The 27,277-nt window shown below is 43.9% G+C and overlaps 2 protein-coding genes across 6 annotated transcripts in view; one reads left to right on the forward strand and one right to left on the reverse strand.

The window, feature by feature from the left end:
* Positions 1-194: 194 nt before the first annotated feature.
* On the forward strand, positions 195-7,039 carry XKR8 (XK related 8). Its single transcript, XM_063105942.1, has 3 exons — positions 195-581; positions 3,125-3,321; positions 5,414-7,039. The coding sequence occupies exons 1-3, from the start codon at positions 289-291 to the stop codon at positions 6,121-6,123; spliced, it is 1,200 nt and encodes a 399-aa protein (XP_062962012.1). The 5' UTR covers positions 195-288; the 3' UTR covers positions 6,124-7,039.
* An 8,771-nt stretch (positions 7,040-15,810) lies between these two features.
* Positions 15,811-27,277, reverse strand: part of EYA3 (EYA transcriptional coactivator and phosphatase 3) — a 98,991-nt gene continuing 87,524 nt past the window's right edge. For 3 of the 5 annotated variants that reach the window (XM_063104436.1, XM_063104438.1, XM_063104434.1), the window contains 2 exons: positions 24,332-24,432; positions 15,811-16,015 (listed from right to left, as the gene is read on the reverse strand). In XM_063104436.1, the coding sequence (XP_062960506.1) occupies positions 15,839-16,015; positions 24,332-24,432 (278 nt within the window). In that variant the 3' untranslated portion in view covers positions 15,811-15,838. Of the gene's footprint in view, positions 16,016-18,551; positions 22,187-24,331; positions 24,433-27,277 lie in introns of those variants that run through there. The other 2 variants (XM_063104437.1, XM_063104435.1) reach the window with 1 other exon arrangement.

Here is a 27,277-nt window from a genome sequence, read left to right on the forward strand (position 1 = left end):
CCTACCGGTGCACGGGGCCCTGGGGGCTCTGCTGCGCTGCGACGGGGGAATCCCTAGGTTGGCGGCAGGCCAAAGCCGGGGTCGGCGTTGGGGCCGCGGAAGGGCGGGGGTTGGGGAACCCGGGCGTCCGCGGGCCTCGCCCCTCCCCGGACAGGGCGGGACGGGGAAGTCCCGCCCAGCAGGCCGGGGCCGCCCCGAGGGCGGCGCTCTTCTCTTCCTGCGGCTGCGGCCCCGGGCCCCGAGGACGGGCCCGAGCCGCGAGAAGGAGGGGGTAGAGGCAGGCGGGACATGCCCTGGTCGCCCCGCGCCACCCTCCTTCGGGACCTGGTCCTGGGCGTCTTGGGCACCGCCGCCTTCCTGCTCGACCTGGGCACCGACCTGTGGGCCGCCGGCCAGTATGTGCTCAGCGGCCGCTACCTGTGGGCCGTGCTGGTGCTGGCGCTGTTGGGCCTCGCCTCGGTCGCGCTGCAGCTCTTCAGCTGGGTCTGGCTGAGCGCCGACCCCGCCGACCTGCACGCGCCCCAGCCCTCCGGCCGCTGCCTGGCGCTGCTGCATCTTCTGCAGCTGGGCTACCTGTACAGGTGAGCGCCCCGCCCTCGGGGAGAGGGAGGGGGAGAGGAGGCTGGCGGCCGCGCCAGACGCCTGACAGGGGAAATGGATCGGAGGAGAGGACCGGGACCCAAAGCCTCTTGGGCAACTCACCTACAGGCGAGCGTCCAGCCTTTTAAGGAAAGAGAACTGCCACCGACAGCCCTCAGAGCCTCTCCACCCCTACTCTTCCTGGCACAGGTGAAGAAACTGAGGCCCAGGGAAGAAAGAGAGGCGCTTGGGATTTGGAGCCAGACTTCTCTGGGATCCATTTCTGTCTTTGCCACTTGTGACCTCATTTCTGCGTTTCTCTGAACTTCAATTTCCCCCTCTATAAAAAAAGAGGTGAGATAGCGCCTAGAGATCATCTAGAGACGGGTCTGGCAGGCAGGCCTGTTGTGAGGAGTGAGAAACTGCCTAGCACAGTGCTTGAACTCTCTTGTTAATGACAGGGACGGGAGGAGTCAGTTCAACATCACCTGTTCCTTTTAGCCATAAGCAGGGTCTTGGGCAAGTCACTGAACTCTCCAGGTCTCAGTTTACTCATGGTTCCTGTAGGGATGGTAGTAATGCCTACTTCTCTTTTGCAAAGATTAAATGAAATGACACCTGTAAGTTGCCCTGGCACAGACTAAGCATTCAACAAATGTCAGCTAGCTTCATGGATTGCCTGGGCCACCCTGGGAGTTTCAGCAGCCCCGACCCCAGAGCAGTGCTTGTTCCCTCACAACGGGCACCTCTCACCCTTTCCTAGGTGTATTCTACTCCCTGAAGTTTTGTTTCCCACCCCCAGACTGAGCAAGAGGGTGGAGATGGGGTTTGACTATTCATGTCCCTGGAGCCAGCCAGGGCTGGGCACAGGATGGATCTCGGAAAATATGTGTGGATTCATAGTGCTCCTCTTCAGAACTGGCAGAGTCCTGTATAGATGCGGAAATTGAAACCCACGGGTCAGTCATGGGATCAAGTCAGAACATGGTGTGGTCTGGGTTGGGATGGGGTGGCTGGAACCAGGATCTGCTCTTGAATCCATTTTTACAAATTCTCTCCAGATCTTGCCTTGACCAAGCTGTGTGGAGTCTCCAGGAGTGGAGCAGAGGAGCTTTGAATGTTGCAGTTTTGCCCAAGGGACTGTACAAACAGCACTAAATCCCTGGGTGGACATGAAGGGGCGTGGTGATAACAGTGCTGGCAGGCCCTGATGAGCCCTGCTTCCATGACTGCCTCACACATCTTCCTGTCTCCTATCTGTGCTGAGCTTGAGTCAGACAAACTGTACTGAGCTTCAGTTTTTAAAACAGTGTCTCTGTTCTTGTGACTGCCTGTACCAGGGCATTGGGGGACCAGAGGCAGAGGGAGAGCCCAGCCTGGCCCTGCCTGCTCCTTAGTGTATTATCCACTCTGTCCAGGAGAAGTGTATTAGTCCATTTTCTTACAGTCTTGGAGGCTAGGAAGTCCAAAGTCCAGGGAACACATCTGGTGAGGGTCTTCTGGGTGGTGACTCTCTACAGCAACTCAGGATATCACATGGTGAGAGAATAGCCTGAGCAAGAGAGCTGACCGCCTCACTCTCCTTCCTTATAAAGCCATCAGGACCACACCCATGATAACTCATTACTTCTTGAATGGATTAATCCATTCACGAGGGCACAGTCCTCACAATCCAATCACCCCTGAAAGGCTCCACCTTTCAAATACCATAATGGGATTTCCCACCCTCTTAACACTGTTACAATGGAGTTCAAGTTTCAGATACATGAACTATTGGGGGACACATCTGACCCATAGCAGGAAGTGACAGTAGACCTCTAATTAATTAATTTGCAAAGAGAAAATGGGCTCACCTCCCAATAGCCAACTGTGATCAGTTCTAGGTGGGGGACCTTGGCGCATCCTCCACTCCTGACTCACGCCAATGGATCGCCCTGGCCTGTCTGTCCAATGTCTGGATTCTCACTCTGCCCCAATCTCTATCCCACCACTCATGCCAGGCTCTTGCCTTTCTCCCTGGACCATAACAGCAGCCTCCAAAATGGGCTCCCTGCTTCCGGTCTAACCCTTCCAAGCCTTCCTCCTCTCCATGGCCAGGGTGCTCTTTCTAAAGCAGAATCTGACCCCATCTTGCCTGTGCTTAGAAGCTTTCAATGGCTCTCCTTGCCCACAGGATCCTAAGAGATTCTTAGGCCTACTAACAATGGAGAACTACTGCTTTAGGCAACTTTATAGCATGCCTTTCGAATTTGAAGTTTTGGGACCAAAACTGATTCCACAGCTTATTCACTTTTTGATCCTGTTTCCCCCTTTGTAAAATGGGGCTCTTGTGAGGAATAAACAGGACAAGGTTTGTGATGAGCCTGGGAGAGTGCCTGGCCAGTAGGTGTAGAAGTTATATTTATCCATTATAAAGATGAGGAAACAAGTTCAATGAGGCTGAGTCACTTGCCCAAGGCCCCGTAGTGTGTAGTGACAAGCTAGGATTGAACCTGTCAGCATCCACACTAACCCAGCCCTTTGGGCACCTGTATGTGCTGCCTAGGTGTGTGCAGGGGCTGCAGCAGGGGCTGCTGGTGTGGCAGCAGGAGGCGCCCTCCGAGTTTGACTTGGCCTACGCTGACTTCCTCTCGCTAGACATCAGCATGCTGCGGCTCTTTGAGACCTTCTTGGAGACAACACCGCAGCTCACACTGCTGCTGGCCATCATTCTCCAGAGCGGCCGGGCTGAATACTTCCAGTGTGAGTGACGGGCCAGTGGCTGGTCCCCCTCCGATGGCTTGGGAAAGTGTCCCTCCGATGTCAGATGCTTTCACTCTTTTATAAAGGCTGCTTCGAAAATAGAACATGCTTTAGTCAGGCAGATCTGGGTTCAAATCTGGAGTCACTCTCTAGCTGTATGAGTTTGGACAAATGACTCAACCTGAGTATCAATATGTTCTCAGCTGAAAAACGGACGTCATAAATGCTCCTACCTCTTAGGATTGATTAAAGGATTAAGTGAGGTGGTGCATAGAAAGTCCAGTGCCCGGTGCATAATAAAACTTAATTGTAATTTGTACTATTTTGAAGATAGGAGAGTTAAAGTGTGTAGGATGCCTGATACATGATAAGCAACTTGTTAGTCAATAAACAATTTATCAGGCACTTTTACATACCCAGATTTTTATTGAGCATCTCTTCTGTGCCTGTCACTATGCTGGGGACACAGCAGTGAACAAGATGAACACAGCCCCTGTCCTGCCAGGATGACAGACTGTAAAACAAGTACAGTACAGTGTGTTGAGTGATCAGAAAAGGGCAGAGGCTGGCAGGTCCCCATAAACCACAGGAGTTTGTACAATGAGGAGCTTCAGAAGGGTTTTGCCCGTAAAAGGGAAGTGACTTGCCCAAGGTCACAGGCCCAGCCAGTGGCCCCTTTTTGCCTCTGATTTAGGGTGGAGGGCATCCCCTTTGCCTGCATAACTCAAGGCCCCCCGCTATAAATGCCATGGCCTCCTGAAGAACCTAGTCACTCCCTGTATGACCTGAGGGAGTCTCCTCTCTGGTTTCAATTTCCATGACTGCGTAAGGTGGGAGTTGGACTCAATCTCCAAGGGCCCTTTCAGCTTGCTAGTTTGAATGCAATATTAATTGAAAACATGGTAATAGCGGCCGTCACGATTGAGTGCCTATTAGCCAAGCACTGTGGAAAATGCTTTATAGTCTTCATTGCTCATGTCCACAGCAGCCCTATAGGTTAGTGCTATATTTATCTCCATTTTAAACAAGAGAAAAGTGGTACAGAAAGGTGAACGGACTTGCCTTGGGCCGCTCAGCCGTGGAACTAGGAGATAAAACTGCAAGGCAGAAGTGAGTGGGGTGTTACAGGGACATCTCACACAGTAGAGTGGGTAGGGGATATTCAGGCTGGGACTTGGATGATGAGGAGGACTAGATCCTGGGAAATGAGGCATGTTCTCCTGGCTGACCTAACAGCCTGGGCAAAACTTGTCAAGGCTGGAGAATTCAGCATGCTGGGAAAACTGGGAGAACGTCAGCCCTGCTGAGGCCTAGAGAGTGGGGCAGTTAGAAAGGGTGATGGCCTCAGATCTGATTCCAGATTGGGGGTGTGTTCTGGGAGCATGATAGATTCATCTGTTGAATGAATGTGGTGGTAGGGGTGGGGGAGGAGGCATTCTAGAGACATTCCAGTGCTGCTTCCATCCCGCCTTGGAGGGCCTGGTGCTTCTAATCCAGGGTGGGCAACCAAAAGATTGGATACAACCCCCACTGTAAACCTTCAGATCTTGGAAAATCCTGGTCTGAGCATGGAGGGGGAGAGTGGAGTGAAGAGACATTCTGTCCAATGCAGCAGGGACATACATCCCTCTTGGCCCTGAGGGCAGCTTCAGCCAGAGGCCTGTTGCCATCCCGTGGGATTTCCTGCCTCCCTTTCTGAGACTGAGAAAGGGGCAACTGGGAGTGCTGATTTTCAGACCCAGGAAAGGCTTGGCTGTTGCAGGAAAGGAAGGGTTATGGGGTCCTAGAAGGTGCGCAGGGTACAGCCAAGGCCCAGGGGTGCCAAATGCTGGGTCCTTGAAAAATATCACCACAATAGCACCTGAACAGTAAACCATAGTGGTGAAGGGCAGACTCCATATTGAATGCCAGCTCTGCTTTTGGTTGTGTGAACTCACCAGCTACAACAAGTGGGATGAAGGGTCAACACCAAATGGGGGTTTCTAATACCTACATCAATGTTGCTGTGAGGGCCCCCATGGTACCTGTGATCCCTGGGGGGTGCCAGGCAGGCTACCCACAGGGCTTACCTGTTTCCTCTCATTCATTGTAGGGGTTGGTGTCTGCACGTCCTTTGTGGGCATCTCATGGGCACTTCTGGACTACCACCGGGCCCTACGCACCTGCCTCCCCTCTAAGCCCCTCCCGGGCCTGGCCTCCTCTGCAGTCTACTTCCTGTGGAACCTGCTGCTGCTGTGGCCCCGTGTCCTGGCTGTGGCCCTGTTCTCAGCCCTCTTCCCCTACTACGTGGCCCTACACTTCCTGGGCCTGTGGCTGGTGTTGCTGCTCTGGGTCTGGCTTCAGGGCACAGACTTTATGCCAGACCCCAGCTCTGAGTGGCTGTATCGTGCGACGGTGGCTACCATCCTCTATTTCTCCTGGTTCAATGTGGCTGAGGGCCACACCCGAGGCCGGGCCACCATCCACCTAGCATTCCTCCTGAGTGACAGTGTTCTCCTAGTGGCCACCGGGGTGACACATAGCACTTGGCTGCCCAATGGGATCCCATTACAGATATGGCTGTCGGTGGGAGGCATCTGCTTCCTTTTGGGTCTGGCTTTGCGGCTTGTCTACTACCGCTGGCTACACCCTAGCCGCCACAGGGAGCCTGACCAGGTGGACGGGGCCCGGAGTTTCCTTTCCCCGGAGGGGTGTCAGCTGCCGCAGAACAGGCGTGTGGTCCAGTTGGCTCAGAACTTTTACCCCAAGGCTAGGGATGAGGCTGTTTTGCCAGGGAAGGGAAAGGTGAATGGGATCCTTTGAGGCAGGGTCAGACTTAGCCAGGGGACAGATGGACCTTTAGTCAATTGTCCCTCAAAGGCAGAAGATAAGCTAATTATGCTGCTATGGGCCTTGATTCACTCAACAAGAGATGGAAGCCTGACCTGGGCCAGGCACTGGAGACCAGAGTTGAGTAAAACAGAGGTGTGCCTTCAAGGAGTTCACAGTGTGAACAAGATGAGAAAGGCTGGGCCCTGGAGGGTCAAGGGCCCCAATTAGGTACAAGACATTTTGGGAGGAAAGAAGAAACCCTCCTTTTTTCTTTCCTCCCAACCAGTATAGCTGGTGCCCCAAAGTTTCCTATTGCTGGTATTTTTACCTCCCTGGCCACCTCTAAAACAATTGGTGGAGGTGCTGTCCCACCCCTTGGCTCCCCTATATCTTGGGCTAGAAGGACCCCAGGACCTCCAGGGGGTGTTCTCTAGAATTCTTCCTCCCCTGCCCCACCCCATTCATTCAACAAATGTTTACTGAGAGCATTTTATGTGCCAGGAACATCATTCTATCCTTGGAACCTGGAACAAGGTCAGCTGCCACCTAGCTTCATCCCCTACCTGCTCCAACCAATCCTGGGTAGGATTTCAAATGCTGGAAGCCAGGGGTGCCTAATTTTGGTGACCCCTGTCAGCCCTTCCAGGGATTTAGTGCAGCTGGCCTAGCCTCTGCTCCTGCTCCCCAGCGGCTGTCTTTCAACTAAGTGCCTTGTGAACATGTGGTCTGGGCCATGTGCAGCCTGTTGAGTATTTTTTTTATTCTTTAGTCAGTATACCTCCTACCTCAGAGTCAATGTAAGAGGAAGTGAATATGGGTGCATATTTGTCTCTGCAAGTGAGGGATATGGTTGTTGTGTTTGTTTAACAGTATTATTAGGTTAATAAAACCTCATGAAATCCTCCAACCTAGTCTGTGTCATTAAATGAAATCTACAGAGTTCAAAGCCTCCTTTGTCAGGGACACAAAATCCACCTCTCAAAATTCACAAAGGCGCCTAGAACAGAGAAAAAGAGGGTTGGCTTACATGGGATTACTCAACCTTCTTTTCCAAGTTTCAGAAGCTGTTCGGCCAGCGTGGGGTTGATCGTTCAGCTGGACATCAGAACCCGGATCTGGGCTGACTCTTGTGCATTCTCTTAAACACCAGCTCTGTTGCTGGGCCTGGTGGGAACAGCCACAAACAACTTTACTCCTAGGAAGTGAACAAGAGCCCAGGTGAAGAGAGGTCTTTTTACTGGGAGCTCAGAGAGGTTGAGTGGTAAGGTGGCTTATGGGATGCAGACATGGGTGATAGTGCTGCAGAGGTGGAAACTTGCTGCTCTGGAAGTTCTGTTTGAAATAGAGCTCCCTACATCCTCATAATGTATGCTATCTGCTTCTGTACAATTGCTTTCTTATCCTAAGTAACTCCATTTTACCCCTTGTCGGACCTGCAGAGTACACCCCCCCTTCTGCATGAGAAACCATTGACCTCATAGAAACAAAAGCCGTTGCATAGAAACAGGAGCCATACACAGTAAACTATTACATGGGAACAGGAATCATACATAGTGAACTATTACATGGGAACATACACAATGAGAAGTTGTGTGCTTGATTGCTCTAACGGCTCATTCTTGGCTCCTGTGACCTAGCTCCCTAGCTTGCTTTGTGCACCTGGACAAACCCATGTGCCAATAGGATGTAGTTTTTTGCAGAAGTCCAGCTTCAGCGAGGGGTGGGTACCCGAAAAGGGATGGAGAAGGTCAGCAAAAATAACAAACACAGACAGAGACCTCAATGCATCAATATGCACGTTCTCTCTCTGCGGGCTGTCAGCGTGTTGCAGCTGGAGCCCAGTAGATCATGAGACAATGTCTTTTATTTGGATTTTTCTCTGCAGGGGGGTTTTGGGTACTATTTTTATTGTATCAGCAAGCTTAAATCAATAGTCCAAAAAGCAGGGAGGAAACTTTTTTAGAGGTCAGCCAGTCCTTTCCTTTTGTCAGCATGTCTCAGGTGATCAACTCGTGCTTCTTTTTCCTGGAATCAGGTTATCAGATCAGAACCATCCCTTCATTGTCTTGAAGTTATCTTGTGACCTTTCTCTGTTAGCAAGCTGTGGCTAATATCCACCCTATTAACAGGGTGGCAGCTATTTTGGTTACAAAGTGTTAGATAACCTATATCTATTCTTAAATGTAAATACAACTTTGCTAAAAGGAAAAATGTTAACATTTAAATTCTAATGGGGGTCTAATGATTTTATGTTCTAATGGAATGAACCTACTGTTCATATGGAAAAAGAACAGTGGATATTTGAGCAGCATTATCATGCACATTTTAAGGATATGCATTGGCTGTGGCCCTGTAATCTTGATCTAAATGTCAAAGTGTCATTGTGCACAGCACCATCCCTCACAAAACCAGTTGCACTCTCTTATTTTTCTAAGATCTAATTTTGCAGGTTTAATAATTTTACAGCATATATTTTAATCCCAACACCTGATTCTTAATGATTTATTTAAAACTGGACACCACCAAGTAAAGGGAATTCTACGGTTTCATTCCCATATACTTAATTTATCCCAATCATATAATTTCCCATTAATACCAACCATTCTCTTGCCATTAATATAATCTCAAGTAAATGATGTTTGCCAACTTACATCATATTTTGGACGTCCCCTAGGGGGATACCAAATTTTTCCTTTCCCCATTTTGTATCCCATATGTCCATTTACCCAGATGGTCGGGAGAGGATGAAAATTTCCTTTTTGAAATAACTTTGCGTGTTTAGGCTGCAGCTCATATTTAGTCATGAGCAGTGCTTTTGGAACATATGTTGGTGTGGTCAATTTATCATAAGGGGATAATTTTAAATTGTCCAATTTACTAGGATCCTCTGTGGGAATGTTTAGTTCAATGACCACAAAATCATTTGTGTTATTTTTATAATCATTTGGGAATTCAGAGAACTGCCACGCTAACCAAAATATCAAAAGAGAAAGCAAAAGCAGTACCATGAAGCCGAGGCAGTAGCCCTTACGGTTGTAGCAAGTGCTTGTAGCTGTGGCCTTGCCAACAGCTCTCCCTCCAGCGGCCTTGCCAACTCGGAGAGGGCAGCCCAAGCTGATTCTTTTAGGATCCTGCCATGGCGTGGACCGCACTATCTCTCCCTTTTTTATTTTGTAATTTGAGAGCGAGGAGTTCTCATTGTGTTGTCTTTATTGCAGATCCGAGGTATCTGATGAGGACTGGAAAACAAACAACAACAATAATAATAACTATAATTATGAACACACCAGCTGAATGTATCAAAGACCAAAAGGAAGTACTCATAAAAGCAGAATGAAGGGACTGGAATATCCCATTGGCACATCTTCAGGGACTATAGATTGTAAATGGGCATGAGAAAAGTCGGATATCTTTTGATATAAATTTGTTAAATCTACTCCTAGAGTAGAATGATTCCAAATTCCTTTTATATGCATCTGAATCTGTTGCCATGAAGCATGAGAATCATTATAAGGAAGGGGGGTAACACAAATCCATTTATAATTATGGTGACAAGCAGTTGTAAGTTGAACCTTAATGTTTTGTATCTCTTGTCCTAAAAAGAAAACTGCTTCTTCTAATACATTAATCCTATCTACTAATTGTCTATCTATCTTTTCTTGTTGAAAAAGAGCTGTGGAGACATTTAAAGAGAAATTATTAATATGTTCAGCTGTATGAACTTGTTGTACCAAAGCAGCAGTAGAAGCGGCGATAGACCCTATAAAAGTGATTAAAGCAAAATTCCTAAAATTAAAGCTGCAATAAAACGTTTAGGAAGAGACAAAGCATATTCTAACTTTTGCAAAGCGGCAAATCCTGGAGTTTTTGCCTTTAAAAACCCCACAAGACCAAGGCCCAAGACCACTCTTCCTTGGTTGCTCCTCAGAAGACGGTTGCTGGCCAGCTGGAGTGAATAAACTGCCCTTGTCTGCACGAGTGGCATGTAAGTGCATTTCTTGCAGGAGGGTGCCTCACAACATTTTGGAGGCCCCAGTGAGATTGTTTCTCCTTGAGTATATCCCTCCCTGCACTTATCTCCTAGAAGATAGAGAAGCTGTTCCTCTTCTTCTCCCTGGAGGTAGATGGGGCACTTTTCTCTCTCCCCAGGTAGGTGAGATCTCAGTAAGGGATGGTGCACCAATGGTTGGACTTAGTGGGATGCAGGACACAGCATTAACTCCCCTAGTCCTTGGGCTCCTGAGACGTCGCTGGGCCCATTGGTAATTTGGATTTGGATTTGGGACTTGCAAGTTAATAGGAACTGTGTTTCCACGTTTCTTGTTCATCTTTGTTGTTGTGATTGTTGTGTCTGTGGATATCTTAGAGTAATTTTGGACGTGGCCACTTGTCTGTCTTTTGTGTGTTGCCAGTTGTGTGTTTTTGTGTGTCATTAACTGTGGTCTTATATAACAAATGGGACAAAATTCCTCCAAACTGGTCTGTGGGACAACCCCCTTACATACAGTTTTCTTTTCTTTTCTTTTTTTTTTAAAGATGACCGGTAAGGGGATCTTAACCCTTGACTTGGTGTTGTCAGCACCGCGCTCACCCAGTGAGCCAACCGGCCATCCCTATATAGGATCTGAACCCGTGGCCCTGGTGTTATCAGCACCGCACTCTCCTGAGTGAGCCACAGGCCGGCCCTTACATACAGTTTTCGATTGATATAATCTCTGACAAGCCGTCATGACTAAAAAGTTGCCATAAAAAAATGTCCCAAGGTGAATGGAAATAGAACACCATCTGTGCTTTTAACTAAGCCTTCTCTTCCAGCTTCTCCAAAGAAGAGTGCCTCCCCCACAGTGCCTCCCATACTCTCTGATGCCTCTGAAGACACAAGGTAGCTTCAAAAATTGAAAATAAGCTAAGAGTATTTCCTTTAATAATTTATTCTGCCTTCACTGGAGAAGATTTAAAAATCTAGGTAAGGTTGATGATAAGTTAAACAGCAGTAGTTCATAACAGCCATGATTTAATCTCTGAATATAGGGTAACCAAGGAAAAGAATTTGAAAAACTGTTGTAGGACTGCTAGATGAGTCCCAGAATGTCAACCTCACTTTTTATTTATTGGCTTTTGTTACTTTATGTCATGCTGACCTTATTGTTAAACACAGGTTTGTTTGCATTCTTTGCACTCATGGAGAAAATGGGGAAAACATTACTTTTAAGTTGGTTGAAAGCATTAACTGACAAAACACCTCAGAAAAAATGTGAATTAGGCAGCTAAGAAAGCATACTCTGTTTATTACTTTAAAAAAATAATATACAGCCTTATTAACTCCACAGTGTAACAGTTGTCAGAGTCAACATTTAGGTAGATATAAAATATTTAAATGGTAGTGTAAATAGTTTTAAGGGCATACACATAGCTCTTTCCTAAAGAACTGCTCTGGCAACTTTATTAACCAATTGACCAGAACTATGGGTTTATTTCTGGACTTTCTTTGCCTGTTTCCCATACTCGGAGCAGCACTGCATATCAGTCCTCTCCCTGTCGTTCCTCCAACACCCCCCCTCACTCCAACAGGCTCCCTTGCCTCCTGGAGCTCCTCAAGACCAGGCTCCCTTCATGGTTTACAACTGGAAAAATCAAAATCCTTCTTTCTCAGAAAAACCTCAGGGCCTCATCTCCCTCCTGGAGACTATTTTCTTTACCCACCAGCCTACATGGGATGATTGTCAGCAGCTCCTGCAGACTCTCTTCACGTCAGAAGAATGCAAGTGGATCCAGAAGGAGGCCCTGAAAACTGTTACCGGTTATGATGGCTGACCCTCTGATGACCCTGTTCACCTCAAATGCATGTTCCCCTCTAACAGACCCAGCTGGGACCCAAACATGGACCAAGGTAAGGGGGCTCTCAACCTGTATCACTACTTTCCTTAGGGGACTCCGCACAGCAGCCTGGAAGCCCACTAACCTATCAAAAGTAAGTGAAACTATTCAGGGACCAAACGAAACCCCCACTGCTTTCCTGGAATGCCTTATGGAGGCTTACAGGACCTACACTCCTGTGGACCCTGAGACCCCAGAAAACTGGCGGGCAATAAATATTGCCCTTGTCACCCTGTCAGCCCCAGACATTAGGAGAAAGCTTCGAAGACAGGAAGGATTTAAAGGAAAATTGTTATCTGAGCTGGTTGAAATTGCCCAGAGGGTCTTTAATGACAGAGACAGTCCAAAAGAGAAACAAACCAAAAAGCCAGATGTTAAAGATGCCTTCTTTAGCCTCCTGCTGGCCGAAGTAAGCCAACCTCTCTTTGCCTTTGAATGGACTGACCCTGGGGGAGGATACTCTGGACAATTAACTTGAACTCACCTCCCCCATGGATTTAAAAATTCCCCACCTTATTTGATGAAGCCCTTCAGCCCGTTTGTTGCCAAGATGTGAGGCATTGCCAAGGGGCTGCTCACCCGAGCCCTGGGACCATGGAAGAGGCCTATCACTTACCTCTCTCTCCAAGAGGTTGAACAGTGTAGCCACAGGATGGTCAACCTGTCTCCAAGCCATAACAGCAACTGCTTTACTGGTAAAAGAGACCAACAAGACATATGCTTAGTGGCCCCCCACTCTGTACAGACTCTCTTACAAAGTGTACCTGAACATTGGCTCACCAACTCCTGCTTCACCCAGTATCAGACTTTACTTCTAGATCAGCCCCTAAAAACCACAGCTCTAAATCTGGCTACCCTCCTCCTGGATGACAACCCAACTGAGCCTGTCCATGACTGCCTCGAAACAATCGAGACTCTCCAAGGCCTCCGGCCAGACCTGACTGATATGCCCTGGTAGGAGCCTAATGAAATGCTGTTCACTGATGGAAGCAGTTTCATCTCCAATGGAATCAGGTATGCTGGGACAGCCATAGTAACTTTAGATTGGGTCATTTGGGCTCAAGCCTTAAGCCAAAGGACATCTGCTCAAAAGGCTGAACTCATAGCCCTAACACAGGCATTAAACCATGGAAAAGATAAAACTGTTAACATACACACTGACAACAGCTATGTTTTTGCCACTGCCCATGTTCATGGGGACTTATACAAATAGAGAGGACTATTAACATCAGAAAATAAATAAATAAATAATAAAGCAAAAATACTAGCCCTCCTTAAGGCCATATAGTATCCATAAAGAGTGGCCATCATACATAGTCCGGGGCACCAAAAAGACACCTTGTTTGAGACCCAAGGCAATGCTGCTACAGATTTGACTGCCAAAGAGGCCACATTAAAACCAATGAGGCCATTTGACTTTTTAATAGTCGTTCCAGCACCTCAATTGCTGCTGACTCCCCATTATACTAAAAAAATAGTACAAAATTCTAAGATCTTAAAAGCCTCCAACAATGTCATGAATTTGAAAATTCTGCCAGATCACAGGATTTATTTGCCAAAGGCTCTAGGCAGATTGCTGATTAAACAGATACATCAAGGAACACACCTTGGATCCACAAAATTAACTGAACTTTTAAAAATATTATTACATCCAAGATCTTAGCAAAATAACAAAAGTCATTGTTACCAGATATGAAATTTGTTCACAAGTAAATCCAGGGCTAAAATCAAGGCTGCCCATTGGAACCAGAATGCAAGGAACTAACCCTGGCAAACACTGGGAAATTGACTTCACTGAGGTAAAACCTGGTCAATATGAGTACTGCTACCTTTTGGTGTTCATAGACACTTTTTCCAGATGGGTAGAAGCCCTTCCTACCAAAACTGAAACCGCACAAATAACACTAAAAAAATTGTTACAAGAAATTGTCCCCAGATTTGGCCTACCTGTAATCTTGGGGTCTGACAATGGCCAGCTTTCACAGTCCAAATTTCCCAATTATTAGCTAAAACATTAAAAATAAATTGGAATTTATATTATATTTATAGGCCACAAAGTTCAGGACAGGTAGAACGAATGAATCGGACTTTAAAAGAAACACTTACCAAATTAAAACTAGAGACTGGCGAGAACTGGGTGAGCCTCTTTCCCTTTGCCCTCATAGGGCTAAATGCACCCCCTACATACAAGGAATCACACCCTCTCTGTTGCCCCACCTCAGAGATGATAAACTTGCTGAAATGTCTAACCATAACCTTCTTCAGTCTCTTCAGGCCCTCCAACAGGTACTACGCCAGATTCACCCCTTGGTCAGAGAGGCCTACCCACCAACAAGAGCAATTGGTCAATTCTGCAAAAAGGCCTCCTGGAATTTAAGAGGGGTTACATTGAATCTATTGATCAATTTGGGAAAAATTAACATCTTAACAATATTGTCTTCTAGTCCATGAACATGAAATGTCTATGCATTTATTTAGATTGTCCTTAATTTCTATTAGCAGTATTTTGTAGTTTTCAACATAGTCTTGCATGCTTTTGTTAAATTGTTCCTAAACATTTTATTCTCTTCAATGCTATTGTAAATGAAATTGTTAAATTCATTTTCAGACTGTTCATTGCTAGTGTATAGAAGTACAATTGCTTTTTTCATTTTAATCTCAGGTCCTCAAACTTGTCAAACATGTTTAGTTCTAGTAGCTTTTTTATGGATTCCTCAGTATTTTCTACACACGGGGCCATACCATCTATGGATAAAGACAGTTTTTCTTGTTCCTTTCCAATCCGGACCTCCTTCTTTGTCATGAGGAGACTGGCTAGCATACAATGCTGGCCCCATACAATGCTGCATAAAAATGGCAAGAATGGGCATGCTTGCCTTTTTCCTCAGTTTATGGGAAAAGCACCTAGTTTTTCACCATTAAATATGACATTAGCTGTGGGCTTTTTGTAAATGCACTTTATTAGATTAAGAAAGGTGCTTTCTATTTCTAGTTTATTAAAAGTTTTTCCAATTAAATAACAATTTAAAAATGTAAAATGCTTTGATAAAAAAATTTACACCAAGTGGTCAATCTGACAATGTTGTAAAAAGTTAATTTTTTCCTCTTTGCTGTGGTCATTGTGTCCTACACAGAGGCTGGACCTATCTGAATGTGCAGCAGTAGCTGCACCCATATATAATACACACAATCAGACTAACATGGTGGATTATATATGGCTCTAGGGAAACCTTGCTGTTTCTATACCAACCATTTGGGTATTATTAGAGAAAGCCTTGCATTAGTCAAAAAACACATTTAAAAAAAAAGTAATATAGTAATAATAAAAATTGGCTTAAAAATCTTTTTCCTGGTCACCTTGGTTAACAAACAATCAGTCAAACTCTTTGTTTTACATACTAAATACAACAAATTAAGTACCGATGAATCAATGGTTTGATTCCTTCCTAAAGAAGAGTTAAAAATGAAATAGAGCTCCCTACACCCTCATAATGTATGCTATCTGCTTCTGTACAATTGCTTGCTTAACCTAAAAACTCCATCTTACCCCGTCTGACCTGCAGACTACCCCCTGCTTCTGCATAAGAAACCGCTGACCTTCTGGTAGAAACAAAAGCCGTTGCATAGAAACAGGAGCCATACACCATAAACTATTACATGGGAACAGGAACCATACACAGTGACCTATTACATGGGAACATACACAATGAAAAGTTGTATGCATGTTTGCTCTAATGGCTCATTCTCGGCCTCTGTGACCTAGCTCCCTAGCTTGTTTTGTGCACCCACCCGGACAAACCCATGTGCCAACAGGATGTAGTTTTTGCCTTTAAAAACCCCACAAGACCAAGGCCCAAGTCCACTCTTCCTTGGTTGCTCTCGGGAGATGGTCGCTTGCCAGCTGGAGTGAATAAACTGCCCTTTTCTGCATGAGTGGCGTGTAAGCGCATTTCTTGTGGGAGGGGGTCTCACAACAGTTGTTTGGAGAAACAGCAGGAACAGGGTGCTGGAGACAGAGAAGAAAAGGTTCTAGTCACCACTGTGATGAGATCCAGGATAGTCCCAGTTTTGTTACTCATTCATTCTCACGGAGGAAAAAAACCAGGTTATGTAAAGCATTTAGTATATCAGTGTTAAGTGCTCAAAGAAAAATAAAGCAGGGAAGGAGATAGGGAGGGTGTGTGTGTTTGTGTTGGGGGTGGGAGTTACAACTCTATATAGAATGGCCAGGGAAGTCCTCCCTGAGAAACTGATAAGCCCTAAAAAAAGGTGAGGGAGAGAGCTGGACAGATGAGGGGAGGAATGTGGCAAACCTGGTAGTTCCACTGGATGAAGGACAGCTTGTAGCATCTCTATTGGCCTGGAGCTACGGATGACCCAGAGATAAGGCTGAGGGCAGGGAGAGGCTCTGGGAAGATGATGCTGGTGATTTTTACACACGTGGAGTATTACAGACAGAAAGGATCTTGCAGATCATCCAGTCTAGTGATTTCCAGACTTTTGAATTTCCTGGACTGGTATATTGGCCAACATGGTTACCCACTTAATTTTTACAAAAAAGGGCATTAAAAACTACCACCATCTATTATCTTCATCATCTCATAAAGAATATAATAATCTCAGAATAAAGGACCATTCTTTTAATACATTTAAACAGACACAAAACTGAAATCATCATTTTTTCTCAATTCATAGGGTATATCAAGGGTTGAGACCTAGAGAGGGTAGGCTCGGCTCTTATAAATCCCTGAGTTTAGTGCCCAACTGCCTTGGGTTGAATGTCTCCCCAAAACTTAATCTCCACTGGAACTGGTGAGGGTGGGAAACCCTATTATGGTAATTGAAAGGTGGGGCCTTGAAGAGGTGATTAGATTGTAGGACCATGCAGTAGTGAGTGGATTAATAATAGTGGTCATGGGCATGGTTAGGAGGGCTTTAAAAAGAGTGAATAAGGAGGTTAATCTGTCTGCTACGCCATTTTCTCAAGGTGATACTGTGCCATCACTGAAGTTGCCACCAAAGAAAGCCTTCCCCAGATGTGTTCCCTGGACTTTGGACTTCCTAGCCTCTGAAACCATAAGCAATATTTTTTTTCTTTATAAAACACCCAGTTTTAGGTATTTTATTATAAGCAACAGAAACAGACTAAAACACCAACCTAGCCTTGACATAGGTCTTAAGGGTTTCACCAAAACAAATATTTCCAAGTTTTCCACCACACTTCTTCCTGTCATGTGTAAAGAAGACTAGGCTCAGGGGAGATGCCATATGCCCAAATAGAAGTCCCAGTGTTTTAGGCAACTGTCCATTTTTCTCCTGAGAAAACCCAAAAAGATGTTTCTATTTTTGGCTAAGCTTTCATCTATACTCTAGGAATAAAATTGTCAAATGATGGTTATATGTATGCAATTAAATTCAAACAGTGTGTATAGTGTATAACCTAAAAAGCTGTGGAATTAGCAGTGGATTCATTTGTGTGTACTTTTAAAGTTTACAGAATAAAGAATTTTAAAAAGATTACAATGACATTACTTGCAATTAGAAATTTCCTTTGAAGATTCCCATCAAGAATTTTTTTAAACACCAAGAAACTTGTTTTTGAAAAACAGAAAAAGTCCTGAATTGCTAATTTTTTACCAGCTGCCAAAAGATTTTTAAGAGAAATGTGCACGTTATATTAATGTATATATATGTTGGGGTAGATACATGTTTATCTACTCCTTGGTCTTGGAAATCAATAAAATACCTTAACATTTGTACTTATAATTAAGGATACAGCAACTAATAGGTTTGCTTCAACTACAGCATCCAAAATCTGCTCCTAATGATGAAAAGGTTTAATAACAAGAATACAAGGCAAACTTCTTTTCTGGGGGAATTTGGGAAAAAACAGATTTTATAGTCTGACACGTATGGTACTTGTGAGAGGCGAACGTGATAACCACTACACTACGGAAACTGCCTGACACGTATGGTACTTGGAAGCTAGAACTGAATCCTAATTTCCCTCATTGGAATAAAAGACAAAAAGGTTTCTTGATTGTTTCTAGACCAGTGGGGAACAGTTAGGCCCAAATCTGCAGAAATGAAGTGAGAAAAAGTAGTTGATGTGACATGAAATCAGGCCAAATCAAGCAAGATTTGATATCAGCTTGTCAGTTTTATTGCAGTTTGTGGTTTAAGCCCAGCACAGCAAGGTATTCATTTCTCTCTTCAATAATTAAATTTCAAAACATTTGACAGCAAATGAAATTTTTTATCATTCCAGTTCTAAACTTTAAATATATTTTAGAAACAATTAAGAAATAAATGCTCCCTTGCAAATTATCTAAAAATATTTCTTTTATTTTCCAATGTATATTTATTTATACCAAATGGTTAGATTTTTGTTTTTACTCTTTTGATGAAATGAATGACTCAAGTTATTGAAAACATAGAATCATTCTAATGAACTCTTCAGAATCTTATGAGGTCCTAATTAGGACCCTACATAGCTGGGCAACTGGGCTGGTACTATTCAGAAAAGACACAGGAGCAAACCATATAGAAAATAAAACCTTTATTTTTTTTCAAGTTTATAAGATAGTTCCCATTACATATAACATTATGGTCAAGGATTCTACAGCCACGAATGCCCGCAGTCATATAAATATATCCAATCCAAGCAATGACTTTTCCTACTAAAAGAGGCATCTGAAGTCCAGAGGGAGAGTCGTGCTTTGAAGTAGAAGTCGTCCTTAATGGGATGGCTCCCGTCAGTGCATTAGGAGCTAGCCAAGGAGATTTGCTTGCTAGAGCTGTCCAACTCAGAGGAGAGGAAGGGACAGATGGCTTGCTGATCGAGGCTGGGACAGAACTAGATGCTCTTCTGTAGTTTAAGATATTTTAGAATCTCAAAAAATTCATATTTGGCTTCTATAGTGTGAATATCTGCGGAGTTCTAACTTTTGGATGAAAAAGGAAACCAACTGAGTGGTAGGAAATAGAAGCATGCTTAAGAGGGGGCCTAACTGCCCCCTTGTGGAGGGGTGAGGAGTGAGTGAGAGGAAGCCCCCAAGCTCACCACTCCTTGGCCCAGAGTATAACTCTCCCAGGTAGAGGGAGACATGGCTCTGCCCCTGTTCTCCTCTCTCCTGTGGTTCAGTGGCACTGACACCCATTCAAGGTAGTGAACATCTAGAAGCTCCATATGCTGCAGCTGGAGTGTGCCAATCAGATTCTACATGGAGCTTTAAAGCTGAGTTTGTATAAACTGTGAACAAGCTGTGGCACAAGTCTCTTTGGACACTAAATATGCCCTCCCCCCCCCAAACTTGTAGAGCAGAAAACAAGAACACCCCAAATCAAATAAAAGCCTAAATAGGCATCTAAATCTGGAGGAGGCATCTATTCTCCTGGACACCACAGCTGCCCAAGGCACACTGGACAGGGTGATGCTAAGGCACAGTCAGTTTTACATTCGAAAGTCAAGCCACCTCCAAAACTCAGGACACACCTGACAACTCCAGATCCACTACTAGAGATAGTCTTCACCACGAAATGTACAGACCCATCTTATGAAATCCACAGTGCCCACCTGGGGAAGGACTCATCATTTGGCTTATTTCAGGGGGACTTTTTCTATTAAATAGGGCTTACAACTTGATGAATGAACCCACAGTATCCTTTGACCCTCAGCTTCCAGCAGCTCTTAATGCTGCCCACTTATTTTTCTTTCCAGATGTTTGTGCCAGGGATAAGAATTCTTTGTTCCCTGGTCAATTCATTTCAGAAAGATGGGCCAAGAAGCTCCTGTTTTCTGTCTGCCCTCTAAATAAGGGTGGCAGTGACCAGAAAAGAGCAGAAGATGCTCTGCTCAGAGAGCCTCCTCAACTCTCTTGGCCAAGTTCAAGTTCCTTTTGGAAAGAGCTAAGATAGGCAGTCAGGGCAAGAGGAAAAAGGCAATTGAAAGGAATCCAAGTCATATTTTAAGGATAAAGAGCTCCCAAAGGGTGGGGAGAGAGAAGTGTTTGTGCTGTGTGCATGATATAGCCATACAAGCCTGAGCACAGCACCAACAGGGTGGCCTTTGTCCAGAGCAAGAAACCAATAGGGTTTGAGGCCTCAAAGTACAACCATCCTAGAGCTTTCTAAGATCAACCATCAAGCAAGGCAGAGCAGCATCTGGGCTACTATGCTGAATACAGACCAAGAGAAGGTCTGCCGACTACATTTCACTCCTCCCATCCCACAAGGAAACAAGACAAAAGAGGCAGTTAAGTAATGGAGCACTGACTTCAGCCCCTCTCCAAAAGCGTATTCCCTAATTGTGAGTCATGCAGCACTTTTGCAATCAGTTCTGAAGGAATGTGTATATCAGCCTTTCTCTGTTGCTATCTGGCATTGGAAGGATTCTTGCCTCTTTGTGCTGCAACAGCTCTGGAAATGGGTATGCAGAATCTCTGGGGACAAGAAATTATAGCTGGAGTAGGTCCTACTGAGGACCAAGACTGAGGTGCTTATATAATCATCTTTCTCTGTGCAGCCTGGGAGAGGATAAACTTCCTCAGCTCTAGGGAAGTTTATCCTGCCTCAGCAGATGCCCAAGTTGGTCTTGGAGGGATAAGGCAGTCAACAAACACAGCTGGGCTGAAAGGTTGGGGCCAGTGCATGGGGACCCACCAATCTTCCCAGAGGTCAAGCTGAGAGATGTTCCTGCATTTGGCCCAAGATTAAATTTTCAGGAACGAACTGGAGGATCCAGCATCCTCATTTAAATCAGCAAAGTCTTTCTGGCCTTCTGGTTTCCCATTTTAGAATGGGATATGAGAAGAGGGGTGTTCCAAGGGAAACTGGGTTTTGATTACAGCAATCTTCTTTTCAGTTTCAGGCAGAGATCTAAGTAACTATATGCCCAGGATACCCTTTCATATGGCTTAAGAGCTTCCACAAAGGAAGTCCAATACATTGGTAGTTTTGGCCAAAATGTAGTTATAAGCCTGTTCTTAGACTTGATTTGACTTCTTAGGTCCAATATCCAGGGACTGGCCAGAGCTGCATGGAGGTGGATGGGAGGTGCAGAGGGCAGGAAAAAGGCAAGAGTCTAGTACTTGATGACTAAGAAGGGAGAGACTGCAGGGGTGAGCATCTAATGGGGAAAGGGTGCATCTTTGCAGGAAGAATAGGTAGATTCTTCCTGTCTCAAGAGCCAAAGAAGATGAAATTCCTAAGAAGCCTTCGTCCCTTCTCTCCAGTTTGGAGGCTAAGCCTCCTGGGACACAGTCCTTGAATATGAGTCAAACTGAAGGGTTAGAATTTATAGTATAAGAGAAAGAGTTTCTAGGGTTGTGCCATTTGGTTAAAGAGGAAGCGTGACTGGAAAGGGGACTAAGGCGTCTATGATGGAAAATGCCAAAGACAAAAGTTAATCAGTGTCCAGTGCCCCACAGCTCAGCAAACTAGGAGATGGAAGAACGGGAAAGGAACCATCCTAGAGAGCAGACCACTGGAGCAGCTAAAGAGGTGCTACTGTCTCAAAGAGGTATTTTAGATATTTCAATTATTATTTTCAAGGAAACTTTATACGCCCTTTTCTTGCTAGAAAAAGAAAGGGGGGAAAACCTGCTTCAAAGACCAGACCCTTACCTATAAAAATAATATACATATTCACTGGAAATGAGTTCTACAGCTAACGAGATTCTAAAGACTGCAAGAAATGTTATTATAAAGTCTGCGCATTTTTCCTATCACCTCAAGTTAATAGCAGTTCTCGATCTGGTCATGGACTAAGCGTGTAACTCTGCTCGAGGAATTTCCTTTTCTTTTTCTTCATTTTTTGAAACAAAACACAGAAGAATTAAAAGTACTGTAGCTGCAGTAAGTCTACTGTTCTCTCTATCCAACTGTCTCCTTCTTCTGTACGAGGATGAACATGAGGCTATGGCTCACTCTTAGCAAAAACCGCAGCTGTTGGTTCTGATTGTGTTCTTGCCAGTATTCCATGGAGAAAACGAAAGAGAGAGAGACCCACAGAGACAGAGAGTCCCCAGCTGGTTCCGGTCTCTAGCTCCCTTCTGGAGGGAAAAGGAGCAAACGGGGAAGCTCCTCATTCCAGTTCTTAGAGAAAATCAAGCTCCAAAGCTTGGTGGAGGGATACTAGGTCTCCATGGTTTGTGATCCTCCAGAAGGGCATGTTGTGCTGGAAGAGAAGGGGTATAGCTGGTTAATCTAACTTCTTTTGGGAACTTATATGTACCCATACCCCTTCTTCCACAGATCTTTCCCCAAGGTACTTGGTGACCCTATCCACCCCTGCCCACATCATAGGGCTGTCATAAGGATCAAATAAGTTGCACGTATAAGGACTTTGTGCATTATAGGGCACTTTACAAATGTGAGGGATTTTTATTAGGTTTCAGTGGTAACTGTGCTTTTATGGGAGATATACCTGTTCTAGCTATTATACAGGGTCTTCAGGGGCAAATAAAATGGCCCAGGTAAAAAGATCAGTATTACTAAAAGATTACATTGTCTTACAGATGGTCAACTTCCTTAAATTTCAGAGATACAAGACCCAGATCTTGGTTTTTTGACAGATTTTTATTTTTCATGGCTGGCTGGTATGGGGATCCGAACCCTTGACTCTGGTGTTACACCACCACACTCTAACCAACTGAGCTAACCAGCCAGCTCACAAGACCCAGATCTTGACCATGTCTAAGATGCAGAATATATAGATCTGCAAAATAATAATAAAGCCATTATATTATGTGGTCAGAATCATTTCCAGAATACTGTATGGTGTTCTGGAAGCCACATTTTAAAGGAGCGCTTTGATAAACCCAAGTGTTGGAAACCATGTTCTATGAAGCTGAAGATTAGCTCTACTGATAATCTTGTTCAAACTTGTTCCAAGTTACTCAGAATACTGAGGTCCTAGGATACAGTTCTTTTGCCATGTGGCCTAGTTTTTTCCCAAGCCAGCTGCTCACACATACTATTTACAGGGCTATTAATATACAGAAGAGGAAGTGGACTTGTTATATTATGCTCAGGAGCACTACACTAGGACTAGTATGTAAAAGTTAGAGAAATTTTTATTCAGTGCAAGGAGGAACACCCTAACGATCTGGATGACCCCGCAGTGGAACAGGCTACCTGGGAATCAGTGTCTATTCAAGCAAGGACTAGAGTCTTCTGTCAGAGAGGCTCAGAAAGATCCCTCATAGGGTGGAGGTTGAACTGGATAAAGCATTTTCCAATGAGCATATTCTATGGTAGATGATTATAGACATCAGCTGAGAGACACCAACTCTGTTAATGACTTGAGTTGTTCTTTCTCTCCCCCACTCTCTTCTTGACATTGAGAAGCACTGATGCCTACACCCAATAATGTCTTCCCCAAAGAGGGCAACAAGAAGCACTTTAGAATCAAAGCTTGAATGATAACGAACGTGAAAAAACAAAGGTCTTTGAATTGCTACATAAAGTGGCAAATGAAAACATAATGAGGTAATAATGCTAACTCATTACCAACCTCATAGTCCATTAATAGTTGCTAAGGTTTCTATGTTAACTGGGTGAAGAAAATCAGGGCAGTTAGTCTTAGTTGGCAACCCATTGCCCCCAAGTGTAAGAAATACTGTTGCTGGAAGAAAATAAACTGGGGCAGGAAGGGAAAGAACTTTATTCTTTAGATCCATTTAGCAGATAAGGAAACTCAAAGAGGATAAGTAAACTGTCCAAAATCACACAGCTAATAAACAGATGGGATATGAACCTGTTTGATTTTAGATTCCATAGCCAAGACTCATCTACTATTTCTTATATTAAGGGATGACCTGAAGTTGGGACCTGTATAATGATGAGGTTAACATCAAAACAATCTTTTCAGGGTTCAAAAGCAGGAAGAACTTTCCCTACAGAAACAACTCCAATTGACTGTACTGTTGTTTTTTGAGAGTCTGAAGCCTGAACAAAGTAAGAATGTCGCCTTTTTGCAGTCAGGTCTGATGCTCTTGAGAAGGCACTGCCTTCTAAGATGAAGATGGAAGATGGGGGGTCCAGCTCGGGTTTAATAATGGGGGTCCCTGTAGCAGGGTTCAAAGATTTTAAGATTTTTGAGTGGCAGGGAAGAGGGGAAGGGAGGGCTTAACAACTTATAGGGGAAAACTCCATTTGGGGAAAAAAATGACCCTCTTTTTCTTTAAAGAAAAATGGGAGAGGAAGAGAAGGAAGGGAAAACACTGTAAGTGCACAATAGAATGCTAAGATTTCATAATTTTACCATTTTTCTAATTGCTCAATGCACAACTACATAGACTATTTTCTTCACCATGGTTACCTGTTTGGCTGCAATTTCTTCATCTCGTCCATCTCCAATCACTACATATGTGACTTTCTTTCCAAACCTTGACACAATTCTCTCAAAGCAGCTCTCCTTACCTGATGAGAAAAAGAAATTTCCTATTAGGATATTCTTCTCTATCTTTTTTTCAATATTAAAGAAAAGGGTGCTAGAGACCCAGTAGGTCCACTGCCCAAAGAATGTGAAATTGTACCATTAAAACAATGATGGTGACGACAACAACAACTTACTATAATCTTCACATTGGCAGTGAAGTCCCAAAGATCTTAGTGTGAGGGGATTTGTGTAAACGGAAGGCTAAGGGGCCCCGGCGGTGTGAGAGCTGTGACCACTGCCTTCCTCTTCCCCATCTCTTGTACTTTACAGCTTACAAAGCACTTTTCAATTTATTCCTTCATTTAATTCTCAAAATAATCCAGCCAGATGGATACCATTCCCTATTTTACAGATGACAATGGAACTCACAGGTTTATCGGCTTGCAGCAGACCACAGACAAGCTAGTAGTAAGAATTTGGACTTTGGGCCTGGACTCCAAATCCAGGCTCTGGCTATTGTGTCATAATGAATGAACGATTTCTGAGGGGAAAAGTTTTAGGGTAGGATAGAGAAGTGAAAACATAAGGCCCTGTTTTCTTGTTAGAAATAAGTTAACAGACAAAAAGCTGTCTCCCTCCAATTCCTTATTTTCCAGAAACAGACACCTGCTCTAAAGTATATATATCTAAAAGTGGAATTGCTTGATCACAGGGTCATGCACATCTCCAACTTTATTAGACATAAACAAAAACAGACTGTTCTCCAAGAAAGGTTATAGCCATTTTCAGTCCCATCTGCAGAGTAAGAGTCTCCATTACCTTAACAAAGCTTGGCACTGTCAGATTAAAATTTCTATCTGATGAGTGGGAAATACATCACATTTTAATTTTTATTTCCTTAATTGGTGAAGTTAAGGAATTTTTCCTATGTTTACTGACAGTTTGGTTTTCTTTTTCTGCAAACTGGCTGTTTCAAGGTTTTTGCCTATTTTTTCTATAGGCAAAATTGTTTGTTGCTTATTTTCACAGTTCTTTATAGATTCTGTAAATTAATTGTCAATTAAATGTGTTGCAAATATTTTCTCCTAGTCTGTGGCTTGTCTTATCAATTTATGTTATCTTTCATTGTAGGTAAAATTAAAAACTTAATGCAATCAAAATTATCTTTTTATTCTTTAAAATAACTTTTGGCTCTTTTAAAAAAGAGATCCTTCCCTACCTTAAGGTCATACAGATACTCTTCTATATTTTCTCCCAAAAATTAAAAATTTGCTTTTCATGTTAAGTTTTTAATATACCTGGAATGTTTTATTTTTTCTTTTGGCAGCTGGCTGGTATGGGGATCTAAACCCTTGACTTTGGTGTTATCAACACTGCACTCTAACCAACTGAGCCACACCTGGAATTTATTTTTGCATGTTGGATAAAGAAGGAAAACAATTATTTTTTCCCCCACATGGATAACCCGATTATCATAAGGACAGAAGATTCTGTCACTGTTGTATTCCTAGTGCCTTGGCAGTGCCTGGCACACAGCAGGCGCCATTATCACCTTTCCTCATCTAGTGGATCATTAACATCTGCATACACGTTTAATATAATTTCTCTTATGTTCAAAAATCCTCTTGAGCTCACATACTCCTTCAGCTAATACCTCATTTCTTGTTATTTAAACAAACCTCTCTAAAGAGTTGTCATGTAGTTGCCTTCTCCAACTCCTTTCTTCCCATTCTCTCTTAAACCCATTCTAATTAGTGTTTCATCACCATCACTCCACTCAAACTGCATGTCAAAGTCCTTAATGACCTTCATGTTGCTAAAAACAACCTTCAATTCTCAGGTCTCATCTGACCCATCAACAACATCTGATAAGAGCTGATCACCCTTCCCTCCTTTGTCTTCAAGACACCATTCTCCTTTTCCCCCTCCCTCAGAGGCTAATCCTTCTGATGCTTTTGCTGATTCTTCCTCATGATCCAAACATTTAAATATTAAAGGGCCCCAGGACTTGGTTCTTAGACTTCTATTCTCTATCTGCACTCACTTCTATGATCTCATCTAGTCTTAAATAAACATACGTACATGAAAACTCTCAATTTTGTATAATTAGTCAGTATTCCTCCCTTGATTTCCAGAATGCGACTGCCTACTTGATGTCTTCACTTGGATGTCTAATAATTATTTCAAATTCAACATGCCAAACTAAACACCTAATCTTTCTTCCACAGTCTTCATCTTAGTGAATGGCATCTTCATACTTTCAGTTGCTTAGGCTCAAATCCTTGTAATCACCTTTAACTTCATTTTCTTTCAAACCCTGTATCCAAACTATCAGCAAATTCTGTCAGCTCTGCCTTCCTACTATAATCCTGTACTGCAGCTGGTTACTTCTCAACCTCCACCACTACCACCCGGTCCAGGCCACCCATGATCTCAGGCTGGATTATTACAATAATCTCCTAACTTGTCTCCCAGCTATCCTTCTCAAGACCTACACAGCAGTAAGACTGACGCTTTTAAAGTGTAAGTCAGATCATGTTACTCTTCTCACAACTTTATAACATTTCATTCTATAAGGCCCTAAAACATCTCCCTACCTTCTCCTTTGATCTCTCTCTCTGACCTTATTTCCTACTATTCTTTCTCCCTTGCTCTTCCTTGACCATACCACCAACCTTTTCCACTTTCTGTTTCTTCTTCTTGCCAGTTTCTTCCACAGATATATAATGGCTCACTCCCTCACCTCCTTTAGGTCTTTGCTCAAAAGATACCTGTTCATTGAGGTCTTACCTAACTGCTATTAAAACGTAATCCTACCTTCTCTACCTGATTTTTATCCACAGCACTCATTACCATTAAACATACTTTGTTTCACTTACTTATTTG

Source organism: Cynocephalus volans, chromosome 8 (assembly GCF_027409185.1).
Source record: "Cynocephalus volans isolate mCynVol1 chromosome 8, mCynVol1.pri, whole genome shotgun sequence".
Taxonomy (NCBI): Eukaryota; Metazoa; Chordata; class Mammalia; order Dermoptera; family Cynocephalidae; genus Cynocephalus; species Cynocephalus volans.